We start from the raw sequence: 20,120 nt of genomic DNA, 5'->3' as shown, positions 1-20,120 counted from the left end.
AACGTTACATTTAGGTTCATGGAGCTTAGTAGTCAGGGTTGACACTGAACAGCATTGAGCTGCTTGCAATGTATTGCAATACATGCAAGCTTCAGAAGCTAAATAAATACGCATTTTAATAAGAAAACAATTGCGGAAATGGAAAAAAAGGATACAAAGGTGTCCATAACATACAATTTGTAGAAAATGTTTAGTACGTGTGATAAGTGCCATGAATGTGACAGCGCTGGCTTCTGCTATGTCCTGGATGTTGTTTATAATTAGACAGTTAGTCATAGATTTTCAGGTAAGGCGTCTCACTGTGGGGATTAGCAATGCATATGGATTTTGCTAGGGAAGCCAAGCAGGGAGGATTGCTGGGCAGATTCCTACGGACGCAACACGTGACAATTAGCTGAGACATCAATCATGTTAATATCACATTGTCATTTCTCTAAACGGCAAAGATCTGGAGTGTTCGGACAAATAGCGTGGTCAGCAGTGTGAGGAGGAAGCCGGCGAGGGGTCTGTTTGGGTCGAGCATCCTTTCGTTCTGAGCCCTTTCCTCTGCGAATTTCCTGCCATGATGGTGGGATGTGGGGACCCCCTGCCAATAACAGTGCGTGACGCACACTAGATTCAGTGGGAAAGCGGTAGGATGGACGACAAATGCTGGATATGGAGAACCAAATAATGGAGAACCCCTTTAAGCAGAGATAGGAGCAACAAAACCCCCAAACCCCATCAGCCGCTCTGACCTTAAATTAACAACATGTCACACAAGATGACGGAGGCATATTTTGAAAAGTCACAGTCCATTTTTTTAAATGTCTCACTACATGAACTGGAGAGAATCCTGCCAGACCGGTCTAGCCTGTCATACATATGTGCCAATTTTTTGGCAAACAATAACTGGCATGACTGGACGATGCGGTATAATCACAGACATATCCTACTTTTCCTCTTTTGCTTAACATATCCCAAGATGAGTGGAAGTAGAGAATCAGATATCAAAAAACATCAAAAACATGATTTTGTGATGCTCTGTCGGGAGATGTTTATGTTCTATGTGTCTGTGTGGCCACCCCATGGTGTCATGTGAATTGCACCTTGCTAAGAGTCATGTGACATAATGGGCTGTCCACCTGTGAGGCCAATTATTTTTTTTATTTTACCTATATGCATGTATTTGAGGCTAAAAATAATTTTTGCAATTGGGTTCATTAAACATTTTGCACCCTTTTGGCTTTTACAGGCTTTTTATTTAACTTTGATGTGGTTTATGATAGTAAATCAGCTGAGAGGAGCTTAAAACAGAAAAAACCTTCAGAATGAGCTCACTGACCTATTCTCAGTTAGCTCATTCTACAAAACAAAGGCTATAGAAGGCAAACGGTGCAAATTTTTTAACAAAACCCAATTACAAAAATTATTTTTAGCCCCCAAATACATGTATTTATACATTTAGATAAGAAGAAAATAGATTTACAACCCCTTAACTAATCTCTGTACATCTTCAATCTGTTTTCCAGCTGGGCTTTGCCGACCTGAACCTGGCCGAGTTTGCCGGTTCCGGATCCACAGTGCGCTGCTGTCTTCTGGAGGGATATGATACGCGGAATACCAGGCAGGATAATTCTATTCTGAAGGTAATTGCATTCAATATCTCATGATCTACCTGAGTATTCATTGCTTTCTTTGCATAACTTGTTATATGACTCTATGTTGGTTTTTTTTTGTAATCCTGATAACTTCCAATAAAAATAGATTGAACATCTACCTGAGTATTCATCTAATTTTCCTTTTCCTGTTTATTTCCTGCTAATTCAGTATTAAAGTCATTTACGATCTCGTATAATGTTCGATCCGAGGAGACATTCGGAATAGTTTCCTGTCCCTATGATATTAGGTTACCGGGAAGTATTGACATCACTTAGGCATGTGGTATCATCTGCCTCATGTTTTTATGTCCTGTAGGCTCAATGCTAGCTTATTAGCACAGTATCTCCCTCCATTATATCCTATCATCCCATGTTTTTTCATTCCTACAATTAAAATCACCCATTTTTCTATGATCTACAACCCAGATTCAATAAGAGATTAGGCATTTTAGCCTAAGTATAATATTTTTGAACTTAAAGGGGGACCTTCCTCCAGTTCAGTTTTCACTCTTAACGTATTTCATTTTATTCCCCTAACTCCCCTGAGCATCTTGTTTTTTTTATTTTTTAAATCCGCCATACGGTTCCAGAGATATGCTTCTTTTTTATTTGGTACCATATTTATGGCCTTTACTAAGGGGGCGTGGCTCATGGAATTCTCTAGGGGCGTGGCTTTAGGCTCACCCAGTGAGTGACATCCCCTGTAGAGACCATAGAGACTAAATAAAAAGGCCCATATCTCTGGAACCGTATGGCGGATTTAAAAAAAGAAAAAAATGAAATACTCAGGGGAGTAGCGGGAATAACATAAAAGCAATAACTAGCCATGGCTTAAAAGCTTTTTTTTTTCCATATTTGGGTAAAAATATATATAATATATATATATATATATATATGGTGTGTATATATAATAAATTATATTATTATAGAAATATAATATATTATATTATAAATATAAAAATAATATATATATATAATAAATATAATAATATATAAAAATATAATATTATTATTATAAATATATAATTAATAATATATATATATATATATATATATATATATATATCTATATATATATATATAGATATATATATATAGATATATATATATATATATATAGATATATATATATATAGATATATCTATATATATATATATATATATATATATAGATATATCTATATATATATATATATAATATATATATATATATATCTGTCTTTTTATCAGCATTATAATTTTCAATCTTTTCTTGGCAGGTCACCATTGGAATGTCTCTCCTTTCTGGTGACCCGTGCTTCAAAACGTAAGTTTTTTCTATATATTTATTTGAAATTACCACTTTATAGGGGTCATTTTTATCAGAAAATAGGGCAGTATGCGATCAAAAAAATAGGGCAGTATGCAGTGATATTTATGGTAAAATACCAGACCCCATTTTAGTCAGAGGGGTTCACTGGGCACAATTGTTCATGGTCATGTGTGATCCAGAGCTGCTGTCATTTTTCTGCTCTTAATGACAAAGCAGCAGAGTGACATTGATCGAAACAGGTGTGAACAGAACCTTAAAGGGGTTTCTTGGGACTAGAAAAAGAGAGGGAAAATGTTGTTATGAATAAGTGATTAAATGTCTTTAAGACAATCCCAGGGAGGTAATCACTGTAAAGTATTTAAAATAGTCAAAATCTTGTTACAACAAGGACAGAGACCGGCCCTAGACTGTGATTAGGCCAGAGCCTGTGAGCATGTGCAGTAGAGGCTCCGCTGCGTGACCGGGAGATGATCTGTACCACACACATCTCACAGCAGCGGAGCCTCTACTGCACATGCTCACAGGCTGATCATAGGGAACAGTCTAGATCGGGTTTCTATCAGCATTTAAATGTGTTACAGCGATCACCTTCTATCTTTCTTTTTCTTTCATTGTCTTCTCTTCTTTTTCTTCTTTCTCTTTTTTTTGTCTTTCCTTCTTTCTCTTATTTTTCTTTTATGCAATTTTTTTTTTTTTTTGCTTTTGTTTTTTTCTTTCTTTCCTTTCTCTATTTTCCTTTCCTTTCGTTTCTTACCTTCTTTCTCTGCTTTTTTTTTTTCTTATCTTCTTGTTCTTTTTCTGTCTTTCTCTCTCTTTCTCTCTCTTTCTCTCCGTCTTTCTCTCCGTCTTTCTCTCCGTCTTTCTCTCCGTCTTTCTCTCTGTCTTTCTCTCTGTCTTTCTCTGTCTCTCTGTCTTTTTTTCTTTCTTTCCTTTTTTTTCCTTATGTTCTTTCTTTCCTTTTTCTTTCATTTATTCATTCTCACTTTCTTTCCTATTTTCCTTTCTCTCTTTCTGTCTCTTTCTGTCTCTTTCTGTCTCTCTCTGTCTCTCTCTGTCTTTCTTTCTTTCTCTGTCTTTCTTTCTCTTTCTTTTTCTCTCTTTCTTTCTCTCTTTCCCTCTCCTCTCTCTATCCCTCTCTATCCCTCTGTCTTTCTTTCTTTCTCTTTCTCGCTCTTTCTTTTTCTCTATCTCTCTATCCCTCTCTCTATCCCTCTCTTTCTTTCTTTCTCTCTTTTTCTCGCTCTCTTTCTTTCTCTATCCCTCTCTCTATCCCTCTCTTTCTTTCTCTCTTTCCCTCTCTCTATCCCTCTCTTTCTTTCTCTATCCCTCTCTCTATCCCTCTCTCTATCCCTCTTTCTTTCTCTCTCTTTTTCTCGCTCTCTTTCTTTCTTTCTCTATCCCTCTCTCTATCCCTCTCTTTTTCTCGCTCTCTTTTTCTCTCTCTATCCCTCTTTCTTTCTCTCTCTTTTTCTCGCTCTCTTTCTTTCTCTCTCTATCCCTCTCTCTATCCCTCTTTCTTTCTCTCTTTTTCTCGCTCTCTCTTTTTCTCTATCACTCTCTCTATCCCTCTTTCTTTCTCTTTCCCTCTCTCTATCCCTCTCTCTTTCTGTCTCTATCCCTCTATCCCTCTCTTTCTTTCTCTTTCCCTCTCTCTATCCCTCTCTCTTTCTTTCTTTCTTTCTTTCTCTATCCCTCTCTATCCCTCTTTCTTTCTTTCTCTTTCCCTCTCTCTTTCCCTCTCTCTATCCCTCTCTCTTTCTTTCTTTTGTTTCTTGACCTTGTGTTTTGCATGCAGTTTTTATCACCAATGCTGGTCACCACAAAAATGCAGCCCAAAAAAGAGGTAACATGCGCACAGCAAATCTGAAGTCTCATAGGCTTTGCTGGGGAAGGAAAAGCATGCAGTTTGTGGTCACTGAAATGTCACCACAAACTGCACCAAAAACTGCAGCGTGCGCATGGGGCCTTCTTGTCCCTGGTCATCTCCATGTCATCACTGTGTACATCTAACCTGATATATACAGTAAATGCTTCTGTTGTTTAAGTCGTCTTGGTTGTGCTCTGCCGCTGTAAGGAGCTTGTTGCTGTTTTTCTTGCAGTCCTCCCTCCACCGCCAAGACTGTCTCAGCCCCTGGACAGGATTCCTCTCTGCAATTGACCTGTAAGGGCGAGGGGACAGTGCGCTCCACCAGTGGCACAGCACTGCGCCAGAACCGCAGCCGCCAAGCATTGCTTAGTTCAGGTACCAGAACCACGTTATACCGTCTTGTGTCGCCTCCATTGCAAGAATTCTGGTTTTCTGTCCCAAACTTGTTGTGTCCATGAACACCATTTTGCGGTGATCACAGTAAATAGCAGCAGATTTGTGTTTTCAGCTCTGAAGTATAATACAGGAGGTAACTCAGGATCAGTATAGGATTAGTAATGTATGTACACAGTGACTGCACCAGCAGAATAGTGAGTGCAGCTCTGGAGTGTAATACAGGAGGTAACTCAGGATCAGTACAGGATAAGTAATGTAATGTATGTACACAGTGACTGCACCAGCAGAATAGTGAGTGCAGCTCTGGAGTATAATACAGGCGATAACTCAGGATCAGTAATGTAATGTATGTACAGTGACTGCACCAGCAGAATAGTGAGTGCAGCTCTGGAGTATAATACAGGAGGTAACTCAGGATCAGTAATGTAATGTATGTACACAGTGACTGCACCAGCAGAATAGTGAGTGCAGCTCTGGAGTATAATACAGGCGATAACTCAGGATCAGTACAGGATAAGTAATGTAATGTATGTACACAGTGACTGCACCAGCAGAATAGTGAGTGCAGCTCTGGAGTATAATACAGAATGTAACTCAGGATCAGTAATGTAATGTATGTACACAGTGACTGCACCAGCAGAATAGTGAGTGCAGCTCTGGAGTATAATACAGAATGTAACTCAGGATCAGTAATGTAATGTATGTACACAGTGACTGCACCAGCAGAATAGTGAGTGCAGCTCTGGAGTATAATACAGGATGTAACTCAGGATCAGTAATGTAATGTATGTACACAGTGACTGCACCAGCAGAATAGGGAGTGCAGCTCTGGAGTATAATACAGGAGGTAACTCAGGATCAGTAATGTAATGTATGTCCACTATAATGTATGTACACAGTGACTGCACCAGCAGAATAGTGAGTTCAGCTCTGGAGTATAATACAGGAGGTAACTCCGGATCAGTAATGTAATGTATGTCCACTATAATGTATGTACACAGTGACTGCACCAGCAGAATAGTGAGTTCAGCTCTGGAGTATAATACAGGAGGTAACTCAGGATCAGTAATGTAATGTATGTCCACTATAATGTATGTACACAGTGACTGCACCAGCAGAATAGTGAGTGCAGCTCTGGAGTATAATACAGGATGTAATTCAGGATCAGTAATGTAATGTATGTACACAGTGACTGCACCAGCAGAATAGTGAGTGCAGCTCTGGAGTATAATACAGGAGGTAACTCTGGATCAGTACAGTACAAGTAGTGCAGGTTATATAAAGCCTCTGACTTGCTAATCGCAGGCTGTTTGGTTTGGTCGGCCTGTTCTGTTCTCATTAGACAAGACCCACTTGTGGTTGTGACATTTCTCATGTTGAAAGCGGTGGCAAAATCAGCAAAGAGCAGCTTACGCCCTGATAGGAGGATTACTCCAGAAAGCAAAGGCGTGTAGCAAGAGATATTGTAAAAGCTTGCTAGAAATACATAGGGAAGAAGCATCTCTCCATGTTCCACACCTCAGCTATGGAGGTATAGTCTTCCAGCTGGCAGGGAAGTATCCCACTATCTGTTTTGGTTCTCATGGGAAGAGGCAGCGGGACAGAAGCCAGATTTAGCAGCTGGTTTCCTTCTAGAACCATTTACATGTCGTCCCCCCCCCCACCCCCCTAAAGCTCTTCTAAGCCTTTTCATTCTCTTAAACATTCAAGGGGTCTTCGAAGAAGCGGATCAAAATCTCTCAAGCCCCGAAGAAACTTCTCATTCAGGACACTCGAGGAACTCCAGCCAAGCCAGCCAGCAGTCCAAAGCCTCCGGTGAGCATTCCTCCACTACTTCTACACAGTTTAGAGAGAAAAAAAACATGAAAAACGCTTCTAGAAAATTCAGATTTTTTTTTTTTTTTTTTAAAACAGGCCATTTTTTTTATTTAATTGCAATGAATGCATTCCCCGTAGTCCAAAGCAGAGGCTGCAGAGGACAAACGGTGCAAGTTTTGTAATGAAACCCAATTGCAAAAATGAGTTTTAGCCCCAAATACTTATATCTAATATATAAAGCTGAGTCTGTGTGTGTGTGTGTATGTGTGTGTGTATGTGTGTGTGTGTGTGTGTGTATGTGTGTGTGTGTGTATGTGTGTGTATGTGTGTGTATGTGTGTATATGTGTGTATGTGTGTGTATGTGTGTGTGTGTGTGTGTGTGTGTATGTGTGTGTATGTGTGTGTATGTGTGTGTGTGTGTGTCCGCTAAAGGAATCCGCACCGTTGCATTTACATTCATGAAATTTTGTACAGACACCTCATTTGACTCAGAGAACGTCATAGAGTATGTTCTGAGGGGAGAATTTAACCCCACGCTTTACAGTTACTCTCCAAAAAACCTGCTTACATTAAAGTCAATGGAGCGGGAAATGGATCTGTTATTACAGACTCTTATTATCAACAGAGAAAGAGACACAAACACACAGAAAGAGAGAGACACAGAGAGAGAGACACACACACAGAAAGAGACAGAAAAAGAGACACACACACAGAGAAACACACAGAAAGAGACACACACACAGAAAAGAGAGACATACACACACAGAAAAGAGAGACATACACACAGCTCTGCTTCTGTTTTGCTATAGGTCATTAATAAGAGCTGTGATTGGTTGCTGTAGGCAATGAAGGACATTATTAGTATAAGAAGCTTATGTGTGAGGTAATATGATTTTGGGGGGGGAGACGGCCAGGGGGGAGGCGGCCAGACAGGCAGACGGCCAGACAGAGAATCAGAGTGAGAGGGAGACAGAGAATCATAGGGAGACATTTAAGGGGGCTTTACACGCAACGATATCGCTAACGAGATGTCATTGTGGTCACGGAATTCGTGACGCACATCCAGCCTCGTTAGCGACGTTGTTGCGTGTAACACGTACGAACGACCGCTAACAATACTCACCTAATCGTTGATCGTTGACACGTCGTTCAAATCCCAAATATCGTTGATGGTGCAGGACGCAGGTTGTTTGTCGTTCCTGAGGCAGCACACATCGCTACGTGTGGCACCACAGGAACGACGAACAACACCTTACCTGCGTCCTCCGGCAACGAGGTGGGCGTGTCTTTCCTTCGGCTACTCTCCGCCCCTCCGCTTCTATTGGACGCCTGCCGTGTGACGCCGCACGAACCGCCCCCCTTAGAAAAGAGGCAGTTCACCGGCCACAGCAACGACGCTAGGAAGGTAAGTAGTGTGACGCGTACTAGCGATATTGTGCGCCACATGCAGCGATTTGCCCGTGACGCACAAACGACGGGGGCGGGTGCAATCGCTAGCGATGTCGCTGTGTGTAAAGCGCCCTTTAGTTAAAATCTCGGGCAACGCCGTGTACTACAGCTAGTATGTATATAAAATAAAAATTCAAACATCCTATAAGGAAATGTCATCAGTGTCAAAGTTCCGGAGATGGCCTTTATTGGATGTGGCTAGGCCCAGTCTCCTTCCATCATCACAAATAATGAGCGACTGCGGTTTGTGTCATTACGCACGATGTCACCATATTCACGAAAATGCACATCCTCTCTTGCACGTGGCCTGTTTTATTTTTGGGTATGCAAAATGTCACACGATCAAAGTTGACCTGTGTGCAATGTAATGGCGCGGTAAATTCTCCCTTTCATCTTCTCACTTGTTTTGTGTTTTTCTTGCACAGGTCACAGCTCCGAACACTCCCGATGTTCAAGTATGTCAGATCTGACACACAGACGCAACACATCGACTAGCAGCAGCGCCTCCGGGGGAATCAGCATTACCGCAGACACGCCCGATGCCGAAAAGGAGAGCAAACCAGAGAAGCCCCCGAGGCCAATCAGACCCCCCCTTCATCTGGAAAGACAGTCCAGGTAAAGATTAAGTGTCACGCAAGTCATACTTAGTGGCTGTTGAGCAGGTGGGCACGTGGAGCAGGGTCCTCCTTCTCGGGTTAATTTCGGGAGTGTCCGGCGCAGTACAGATGTTCCTATTCAGTAGCTCGGAGAGGAGACGACAAAACAAAAACACTTCTGTCTTTGAAATGTCAAGTTTGTGACAGGGTTGTGAGTGTCTCTCTCCAATGTCGGGATGGAAGATGTGACGTGACTCAGCGGGGACTGACTCAGTCTGGAGCGTTGGCTCGGGTCTCTCCAGATTCCACAGCCAGCTCCTCTGACACACGCTGCACTCGTGATTTTCCTACTTGGCTTCTGCCAATACATTTGTTTTGTTAATCCAGAAATGATTCCCATTTATGACTATTTGGACTATTTATCCCCTCCTGTTGCAAGGCTCATTCAGTGAGATATATCAATAAGGTTGAGGCTAGTTGCAACCTTTGGCTAGATCCCACAAAACGACCAAAGACCCCATTCATCTGCAGGTGCACGGGGAAGGCTGAGGCTGTTTGCTGACTTTGGTCGTGTGACCTGTGGCTAGATCCCACAAAAGTCGCACGACTAAAGGCCCCATTCACTTGCAGCATAATACAGGTGTATGGGGATGGCCGAGGCTAGTTGCTGACTTCGGTCGTGCAACCTTTGGCTAGATCCCACAAAAGTCGCACGACCAAAGGCCCCATTCATCTGCAGGTGCACGGGGAAGGCCGAGGCTGTTTGCTGACTTTGGTCGTGTGACCTTTGGCTAGATCCCTCAAAAGTCGCACGACCAAAGGCCCCATTCACTTGCAGCATAATACAGGTGCATGGGGATGGCCGGGGCTAGTTGCTGACTTCGGTCGTGCAACCTTTGGCTAGATCCCACAAAAGTCGCACGACCAAAGGCCCCATTCATCTGCAGGTGCACGGGGAAGGCCGAGGCTGTTTGCTGACTTTGGTCGTGTGACCTTTGGCTAGATCCCACAAAAGTCGCACGACCAAAGTCCCCATTCACTTGCAGCATAATACAGGTGCATGGGGAAGGCTGATGGTAGTTGCTGACTTTGGTCGTGCGACCGGTGGCTAGATCCCACAAAAGTCGCACGACCAAAGGCCCCATTCACCTGCAGCTTAATACAGGTAATTGAGGTCACAAATTGCTCAATGCTGCTGGCCCATCACAGGAGAATGGGATTGCATTGCAACCCTGGCATGTCACAAAAAATTGGAAAGGCTGAGGCTACCTGCAGGTCGCACAGCCAAAGATCTGTAAATGCCATGGCTGCATTGCAGCAGGTGAGTCAAGTTGCATTGCAACCCATGTTGTACTGCAACTCTAACAAGCAAAAAAAAAAAATTGGAACCCATTGGATTTTCTACAATTTACCATAATTTTTGGATTATAAGATGCACTTTTCCTCCCAAAAATTGGGAGGAAAATGAGGGGTACGTCTTATAATCCAAATGTATCTTACTGGGAGGTGATGGAGAGATGTAGCAGGAGGCAGGGGCAATGCTGCAAGTGCTGTGCTGTGCTGGGGTTGGGCGCTGTTCTGTGGGCGATGAGGCAGGGGTGGTCTTCAAATAATGGCGCCTGGAGTCGGCGCGTGCGCAGATGGAGCTACCTCGGCTCAAGACCTCAACTGCATCCGGCCTGTTGATCTCCCAGCAGCGGGCTTAAGAAAAATGGCGCCTGCAGGTGGCGCATGCGCAGATGAGATCTCAACTTGTCATTGAGCCGATAGCTCAATCTGCGCATGCGCCGACTCCGGGCGCCATGTCTTTAAAGCCTGCACCGCCGACAGTTTCTGGGACAGCAACTGGGACACCGCCCGCACCATCCGCAGCCCTGCGCCACCACTGCCCCTACCTCCTGTGACCCCACTCCACCAATGCTGATGCCCCCCCAGTAAGACACCACCGGATTTTAAGACTGACCCCTTTTTTTCAATTTATTTTTTAGATTTGAGATGCGTCTTATAAACCGAAAAATACGGTACTTGTTGCGGTACCTTTTGGGTTCCTGATGCAACCCCTGCCATAGTCTTCATGAGCCCCAGCTTAAAGGGTAGCTACCATTTTACAGGGAAAAAAAAGGACGGAGAACCTTATCAGTTTTTCTAAATCACCTGAAAAATAAATAAAATAAAATAAATAAATAAAAAAAATAAAAATAAAAAATAAATAAATATAAATAAATAAAAATAATAAATAAATATAAATAAAATAATAAATAAATATAAATAAAATAATAAAATAAATAAAAATAATAAATCAATATATATAAAATAACTTAAATAAATAAAAATAATAAATATAAATAAAATAATAAATTAAATAAAAATAATAAATAAATATAAATAAAATAATAAATAAAATAAATAAAAAAATCTTTATTTTTTTTAAAAATAAATAAATAAATGAACTGAACTGCCAATAGCAGAATGAACGAGCCATGATCACTATCCCTTTCCTAAATTGTCACCTCCAGTAGGCATCAAGGCTATAGAATCAGATACATGTAAAGTCATTTTGGCACAAAATGCAATGGATTGGTAAATCTGATCCTTGTGCAGATCTGCTGCCCCCTAATCTAGAAATACAACTATAGATTTTTGCTGCCCAAATCAATGTCTGATTTGGACTAATATGGCTCTACACATGCAATACACACTTACGTCTAATTGTGCCGCAATGTCCGGGTGGTCCCCGTCTCGTCCATGTTGATGTCTTATCCCCCTTTTCCTTTCAGGAGAAAGAAAGACTCTGTGGAAAGTCACCCCACCTGGGTGGACGACACCAGGATCGACGCCGGTGATATCGTGGAGAAGATTATGCAGAGTCAGGACTTCACAGACGTCAGTAACAATGAAGGTAAAAGGAGAGGAATGTTCCCCGGAGAGGGCACGTATGAGATACGAGTGTGTACTAGTCTATAAACTCCAGGAATGCCGGTTTCCACTTGCACGCTGTCGACGTTTTCGGTTACCTCTCGTTTTCCTATGCTTACGTGACCAGGTGCATATGCAAAAAAAAAAAAGCCTACAAATACAAAAATAATCTGGTTTTTTTTTCCTATTAAATATTAATTCATGCATTCATGTCCTAATGTCAGTGCGGGCGTGCATATTCCATAGTAGTGATTGTGCGGTTGTTTGTGGTGGATTAATCGTGGCCATGATTTTTCCTTCAGGACAGACTATATGTTAAGTTTTCCTCTCCTAATCCCCTCTATGTTCCCCAGGCGTGCGTCCTCTGTCCCTGTTCTCCTGCAGACGTCACGCCAACTAACCATGTTATCTGTCTATTTGCAGACAGTCACCTGAGGCTGTTCGTCAGCAGAGATGGATCAACTACTCTTAGCGGAATACAGATGGCTAACAGGTATGTCTTACACTGCGTGCCCACCATCAGGGATCACAAACGCTGCGTTGTACAGTACAAGCACAGTGGATGGGATTTCTAGAAATCCCGTGCCACTGTGCTTGTTTTTCCCGCAGCGAAAACTGACTTCCCGATCCGCAGCATGTCCTCGAATGTTCTCCTCAACTCCCCCAGCCAGGATCGTGGATCCTACGGCGGAGACTCGTGGCCTCGCTCGCAAGTCAGGACCCGCTGCTTCCAGGATGCAGCGGGTACTGATTGTGTGCACGGACCAGCGGGTACTGATCGTGTGCACGGACCCATATATCTATACTTCTCAATCATATTTACAGTAGGTTTGCAGACATCTACCAGTCCAAACAATAACTTGAGTCCTATATCTAGAGCATATATGCAAGAACTCTTCCTGCAAACCTAAACATCTCTCCTGTTGATGAGTGTAGCATGATGTTCTCTGTTATAGCCAGTTCCAGGTGCATTATACACATGTGTAATTGGTAGTAGCAGCTCTTTTTATAAGCTGCATTGAATATTTGTTCCATATAGTATCTACCCCACCCTCCGTTTTGTGCAATGATAGTTTTTCTCTATCGCTTCATTGGGGGACACAGAAAACCATGGGTGTATGATGCTGCCACTAGGAGGCAGCAGCATACACCCATGGTTTCCTGTGTCCCCCAATGAAGGCTCTGAGAAAGAGAGATTTTACAGTGAGTACCCAAAATCTTCTTTTCTCTATCGCTTCATTGGGGGACAGAGGAACCATGGGTGCTGTGTCCCTCAATGAAGGCTCCAAGAAAGAGATTTTACGGGGAATACCCAAAATCTTCTTTTCTTTATCGCTTCATTGGGGGCGGGACAGGATACTATGGATGCTGTGTCCCCCAATGAAGGCTCAGAGAAAGAGATTTTACAGTGAGTACCCAAAAATCTTCTTTTCTTTGTCGCTTCATTGGGGGACACAGGAAACCATGAGTGCTGTGTCCCCCAATGAAGGCTCCGAGAAAGAGATGTTACGATGAGTACCCAAAATCTTCTTTTCTTTAATGCTTCATTGGGGGACACAGAAAACCATGGGTGCTGTGTCCCCCAATGAAGGCTCAAAGAAAGATTTTACAGTGAGTTCCCAAAATCTTCTTTTCTTTATCACTTCATTGGGGGGTCAGGATATTATGGATGCTGTGATCCCCAATGAAGGCTCAGAGAAAGAGATTTTACGGTGAGTACCCAAAATCTTCTTTCCTCTATCACTTCATAGGGGGACAGAGGAAACCATGGGTGCTATGTCCCCCAATGAAGGCTCAAAGAAAGATTTTACAGTGATTTACCCAAAATCTTCTTTTTTTTATCGCTTCATTGGGGGACACAGGATACCACGGGTGCCGTGTCCCCCAGTAAAGGCTCCGAGAAAGAGATTTTATGGTGAGTACCCAAAATCTTATTTTTTTTTTTCTCCTTTTCAGAGTCTCTGCGGGAGTTTTTGAGCCGGTGATCATTGAAATCCACTAACTGCACAAGAGTAAAGGAGCCAAATGTACCATTCCGGGCTGCAATGGCTGAGACCCTCTCCCCACGTGAGGGGAGACACACAGCGGGGGTCTGGAAGGCCTCATCAGACTTCTCTCCTGGTCCCCCCCCCTTGTTCCTGACTCATCCTGGCACGTGTCCAGTTGTCGTCGTACACACACCCATCGTGTTTGAGCGCTCCAGCACGTGACAGTGTTTTCGTCTGCTTCTCATCACTCAGAATGTGACCAGGACGCTGCAGACTCTCGGCATTCCAGCGATGTGACAGCGGGGAGGAGACGCCACATCCTTCTTAACCCTGTGCCAGCGGCAGCCATATTGCTTATTTGCATGTTCCTCGTCTGTGTAATCTCCGTGTTGAACACGTCTGTGCTGTTAAGGGGTCGTAACATTCAGGAGCCGTATCTGTGAGGTTGTAATCCGGGGAAAGGGTCTTGGGCAAAATCCGAGCTGTGGAGTGGTCCGTGGACCTGGCACCAAGAGATATTCCCAAAATCCGAGCTGTGGAGTGGTCCTGTTATTCTGCATATGGTGGGAAATTTAAAGGGGATCTGGCACCAAAAGATATTCCAGCTTTAATGCATTTACTACCTATCAATAAATGCTAGATCATGGGGTTCTGACTAATGGGGTCCAAAATGGGGCATTGGTATCCTATTTTTCCTCCTAAGTCCTGGAAAGAATGAAGACGCAGGGTCTCCCGTTCTGGCCATTGGTGGTCCTAACGGTAGACTCGCGTTTACCCAACTAATCGGTGATGAACGCATTTAGCTCCATTACCCCCTTTAGGTTTAGATTGGCTTTCTGAAAAATAGGGGGGACCTATACGATGACTAAGCAGGGTCTTCCATTCTGGCCATTGGTGACCCCAATGGAAGCCCCGTATTTATCCAACTGATCGGTGATGAATGCATTTAGTAAAACTACCCCCTTTAGGTTTAGATTGGCTTTCTGAAAAATAGGGTGAAGAAGCAGGGTCTCTCTTTCAGGCCATTGGTGGTCCCAACGGAAGCCCTGCATTTATCCAACAGATAGGTGATCAATGCCATTACCTCCTTTAGGTTTAGATTGGCTTTCTGAAAAATAAGGGGGGATCTCTACGATGAAGAAGCAGGGTCTCCCATTCTGGCCATTGGTGGTCCTAACGGTAGACTTGCGTTTACCCAACTGATCGGTGATGAATACATTTAGCTCCATTACCCCCTTTAGGTTTAGATTGGCTTTCTGAAACATAGGGGGGACCTATACGATGAAGAAGCAGGGTCTCCCTTTCAGGCCATTGGTGGTCCCAACGGAAGCCCTGCATTTATCCAACATATGTGAGATCAATGCATTTACCTCCATTACCCCCTTTAGGTTTAGATTGGCTTTCTGAAAAATAAGGGGGGACCTCTACGATGAAGAAGCAGGGTCTCCCATTCTGGCCATTGGTGGTCCCAACGGTAGACCCACATTTATCCAACTGATCGGTGATGAATGCATTTGGCTTTATTACCCCCTTTAGGTTTAGATTGGCCAATCGCACCCTAAAAAATAAGGGGGATCTCTACTATGAAGTGCTGCAAGCTATTTTCTAGCATTTCTCTTTAACGAAATGCTAAATATCCCAGCAGGGATGGACTTTGGTGTCTACCAGTTGCAAGAACGACATAAGATGCCATCAAATTTCTTAAGAATGCTGCAAAAAAAAAATCCCGGACTTCAACCTCACAGGCAGGAGATATTAACCTCTTCCACCTCTACTATTATGGTACCATTATTGTCATGTAAAGCTATGCGATTTCCTCCTGGGTTATTCTCCATCTTACCCCCCCCCCCTCCCCATGGAGAAAGGTGTCGGTGCAGAATGGAGGTTTATCCCCCCTCCATACACACACACACACACACACACACACACACGCGCGCTAGGGCATACAAAACAGCTGGGCTGTAATAGGGCACCCGCAGGAAGGGGCCACGCAATGCAGCAGGACTGTAGACCCCCTCTGGCAGGGGGTCACGAGACACAGCTGGTCTGTAATTAGGACTCCTCGGGTAGGAGTCACCACCGCAGCTGAGCTGTGGAAATACTTGAAGATGTACGTGTAAGCAGCAGGGCTGTAAAAATAAAACGTATTTTTGGGGGGAGACACAGCTGGATGGTGAATCCCTTAAAAAGTGGAGGGGGGCGCTGTATTCTGCACTGACACTTTTCTTCTAAACATTCCAATAAATGAGATACCCAGTTGTCAGAAGGGGGGCAGCTGCGCCGGCCGCAGCTCCCGTCTCTCTCCGGAGCGCCAGTCCTGGTCGTTTTCCCGCTTCACCTATACTCACTGTCGCATGGTGTAGACGGCACAATGATACCCGGAGCCAGCAGGCTGGTGTTTCATTTCATTCCTTATCTAGATTTTCATTTTCAATGTGAATTTTGTTTTCTTCTGTGGAGTCATCTGGTGCTCAGGGCAGTGTTTTGGGTTGTTTTTTTTTCTTATATATTTTTTTTTTTTTTTTTTTTACATTTTTTATTTTTCTTATATTTTTTCTTATTTTTTTATTCTTTTTATTCTTTATTATTTTTTTCTTCTTTTTTTCTTATTCTTATTCTTTTTCTTATTCTTTTTCTTATTCTTTTTCTTATTCTTTTTCTTTCTTATTCTTTTTCTTTTCTTTTTCTTCTCTTTTTCTTCTCTTTTTCTTATTCTTTTTCTTATTCTTTTTCTTATTCTTTTTCTTATTCTTTTTCTTATTCTTTTTCTTATTCTTTTTCTTATTTTTTTTCTTATTCTTTTTCTTCTCTTTTTCTTATTCTTTTTCTTAGATTTTTTTTTCTTCTATTTTTTATATATTTTTTTTTTATTTGGAAAAAAAAAAAATTTGGACATCGGGAATACTTAATCTGTCTTCAGAATCCACGTTCTGTACCTTTTTTTTTTTTTTTCTGATTTGTGACTTTTAAAAAACAAAAGTCGTTACGGAACGTTACGCAGAAGCGGCGCCCTCCGCTGCTACGCCGCGTCGTGACCGTTCTGCGCAAGCGACCGCCAATGTTTGGGGCACTTTAAATGATTGTTTTTGGGCATGGTGCAGGGAATATAAATGTCTGTATTAATTGAAAAAATCGACATTTTTTTTTTTTTTCTTACGGAACAGAAATTTTGTAGAATCTCGGATGCACGTAACTTTTTTTTCTTTTTTTTTTCTTTCTAATAATTTAACCACAGTTTATTCTTTAATTGAATCCTTAGCACGTGAGGGGTTAAATCACTAACCACCATTATTTTTTTTATTTTTTTTTTTAATACTACTGCTTTGTGACGGGCAGAAGGATTTGGTATTGGATTACTGAGTCATTTATCAAACGTTCCAGCGATAAATATAGTCTAATTATCAGGGTGTGGTGATTTGCAATTACTTCACCGCCAGTTTTCCTAGTGACAGGGGTAAGGACGACCGTGGCTCATTCCCGCCGAGCTATGAGTTTATTAATCTGTACTTCCCTACATGTTTTTTGGGGGAAAAAAACGCTTAATAAAATTAATGTGCCAAAGTAGTACTTCTGATTTGCGGTCTGAGCCGCGGGCGCCCCAATATCCGGTGGTCCCAGCCCTTGTTTGCAGTGGAGGGAGGAGCCCTTCATAGGACTAATAAGGCTTTCTTCTATACAAAATTAGTCTCAGGACTTCCCATCAGGATTGGGGTTTGGGGCTGAGCCAACATCGACCTGTTAGCGGTCACATCTAATCCAAAATCGACCATTAATGGTCTCGTCAATATTTTTTTGCACTTATTTTGGCTATTCTGAGCAAGAAGAAAATGTAAAAAATATTTAATAATTCATTCTAGCGCAATATTTTCCCATTGGCACTATGGAACATTTTGACCGGAGTCCCCCTTTAATTACCCTGTGGAATCGGTCAACCAATCGTGTGACATATGAGCAATTTTACTTGCTGTTTGATTGGTCACCAGTAAACAGATATTGGCTCCAATCACATCTATAGAAATAAATGGACTTATCTGGCTATTATAAAAGTACAGCGACTGTTTAAAAAAGGGATCTCCACCTTCGGGGACATTTATTCTTTTTTTTTTTTCCTCTCCCTTAAATGCAGGCATTTAAGGCTGAAAGTCATGATTGCGATTGGGTTTCATTAAACATTTTGCACCATATGACTTCTGTAGACTCTATGTTGTATGACTATTACTGGCCGTAGAATGAGTCAACTGAGGATCCATCAGTGAGCTCATTCTTATGGGTCATACAGGAGCTGAGCTCCTCTTAGCTGATTTGTCACCATAGAGCACACCAAAGTTGAACCATACAGGGAAATAGGGAAATAGACTGCACATAAAAGCCAGATTAGGCAAAATTAAAAATATATATATAATTTTTTTATTTATGTATAAAAAAAAATGTCCTTAAAAGGTGGATAATGCCACCTAATAAAAAGTAAAAAAAAATAGCTCTCAAAGAACTTCAAATTATTTGAAAGGGTAGAACTTCATAATTTAAGCCCAAATAAAATATATATATATATTCTTTTTAAATAATTGTATGGGGGAAAAATAATTTAAATTACTTAACTCTCTTTCATCATATATATTTTTTTATATATATATGTATATATAATATATATATATATATATATATATATATATATATATATATATATATTCTTTTTAAATAATTGTATGGGGGAAAAATAATTTAAATTACTTAACTCTCTTTCATCATATATATTTTTTTATATATATATGTATATATGTATATATAATATATATATATATATATTATATATATATATATATATATATATATATATATATATAGATATATATAATAGTAAACAATATATATATATTATATAATTTTCTTTTACTAATATATATTGTATATTATTTTTCGGCATTACAACATGGAGAAAGAAAATTAATTATTTTCTTTCCCCATATAAATGTTTGGGTTTTTTTGTTTTGTTTTGTTTTTGCATTACACCATGGAGAATTAATTATTTTTTTTCCCCATATATTAGTAAAAGAAAATGTTATATTTATATGGGGAAAAAATAATTCTTTCTTCTTTCTCCATGGTGTGATGCAAAAAAAAAAGAAGAAATATAAATAAATAATAAAAAAATTAATATATATATATATATATATATATATATATATATATATATATATATATATATCCATCTCTCTTCTTTATTGCATTACACCATGGAATAAGTTGATTATTAAGAAGATAATTATTTTTTCCCCATATAAATATTAATATGTATGTGTGTGTGTGTATATATATATATATATATACAAAGGTGATTTATTTCCCATGGTGTAATATATATAATCTCTGACATCCATCTAACATGCCATTAGTGCGTTGCATCTATATCCTGATGAACAACAGCGCTACTTGTTGACCTGGTTAAAATCGGTACTGCGCCCTTGCACATAAAAAGGGAGCCTCTAAATGAAATAAATCTATTTTTTATATAAATGACCATAGTGCAAATTCCATATTTTTGGAGCATTAGTTAGTTTTGTACATAAATATCTAAAAAAAAATATATATGAACCCTCCACCCCCCCACAACCTCAATGTGAATGTTGGCTCACCCTAAACCACTCCTGATCGGTATTTCTTACCACTAAATAATATAACCACTATTTTTCTTACATTTTTTTCGAATTTAATTCGAATAATGAGAAATTCCAAGACTATTTTTTTTTTGTACTCAGATAATAAAGTTATAATGCAGAGATATATAAAACAAAGACTCAAGCTATTTTTGCTAAGAAAAGGTCCACGGGTGCACATAATTCAGAATCTATTGGTCTGGGGAAGAGTCTATAGTTTTTCTGTAAAGGAAATAAGTGATAATTTCTGCTTCTATTTTTTTTTTATTTTTTATTTTATTGTATTATTATTATTTTGTTCTCCAGAGTTTGAGATAAAAACTCAGCACATTTCATTGTTTTTACATCTCGCCTGTTTTGATTGTTACATTGTAACTGCTCTTCTGAATCCAGCGGTAAAACCCTGTGATCAGTGTCATTCAGGAGAGAATTGGGTAAAATAAAGTTCTGTTTGGTTAACGCAACTCTAGTGTGATATTTTAT

General features: G+C 40.7%; 1 protein-coding gene across 1 annotated transcript in view; it reads left to right on the top strand.

Moving 5' to 3' along the window:
* EEIG1 (estrogen-induced osteoclastogenesis regulator 1) overlaps positions 1–14,730 on the top strand; it is a 54,394-nt gene extending 39,664 nt beyond the window's left edge. Inside the window, exons 4-11 of the mRNA XM_075324294.1 lie at positions 1,512–1,628; positions 2,900–2,946; positions 5,052–5,194; positions 6,926–7,030; positions 8,909–9,098; positions 11,857–11,978; positions 12,419–12,488; positions 13,952–14,730. Of these exons, the coding sequence (XP_075180409.1) occupies positions 1,512–1,628; positions 2,900–2,946; positions 5,052–5,194; positions 6,926–7,030; positions 8,909–9,098; positions 11,857–11,978; positions 12,419–12,488; positions 13,952–13,997 (840 nt within the window). The 3' untranslated portion in view covers positions 13,998–14,730. The remainder of the gene's footprint in view (positions 1–1,511; positions 1,629–2,899; positions 2,947–5,051; positions 5,195–6,925; positions 7,031–8,908; positions 9,099–11,856; positions 11,979–12,418; positions 12,489–13,951) is intronic.
* Positions 14,731–20,120: the final 5,390 nt, after the last annotated feature.

Source organism: Anomaloglossus baeobatrachus, chromosome 9 (genome assembly GCF_048569485.1).
Source record: "Anomaloglossus baeobatrachus isolate aAnoBae1 chromosome 9, aAnoBae1.hap1, whole genome shotgun sequence".
Classification (NCBI taxonomy): domain Eukaryota; kingdom Metazoa; phylum Chordata; class Amphibia; order Anura; family Aromobatidae; genus Anomaloglossus; species Anomaloglossus baeobatrachus.
The sequence above is the reverse complement of the archived record's forward strand: the minus strand, read 5'-3'. Positions and strand labels throughout refer to the sequence as shown.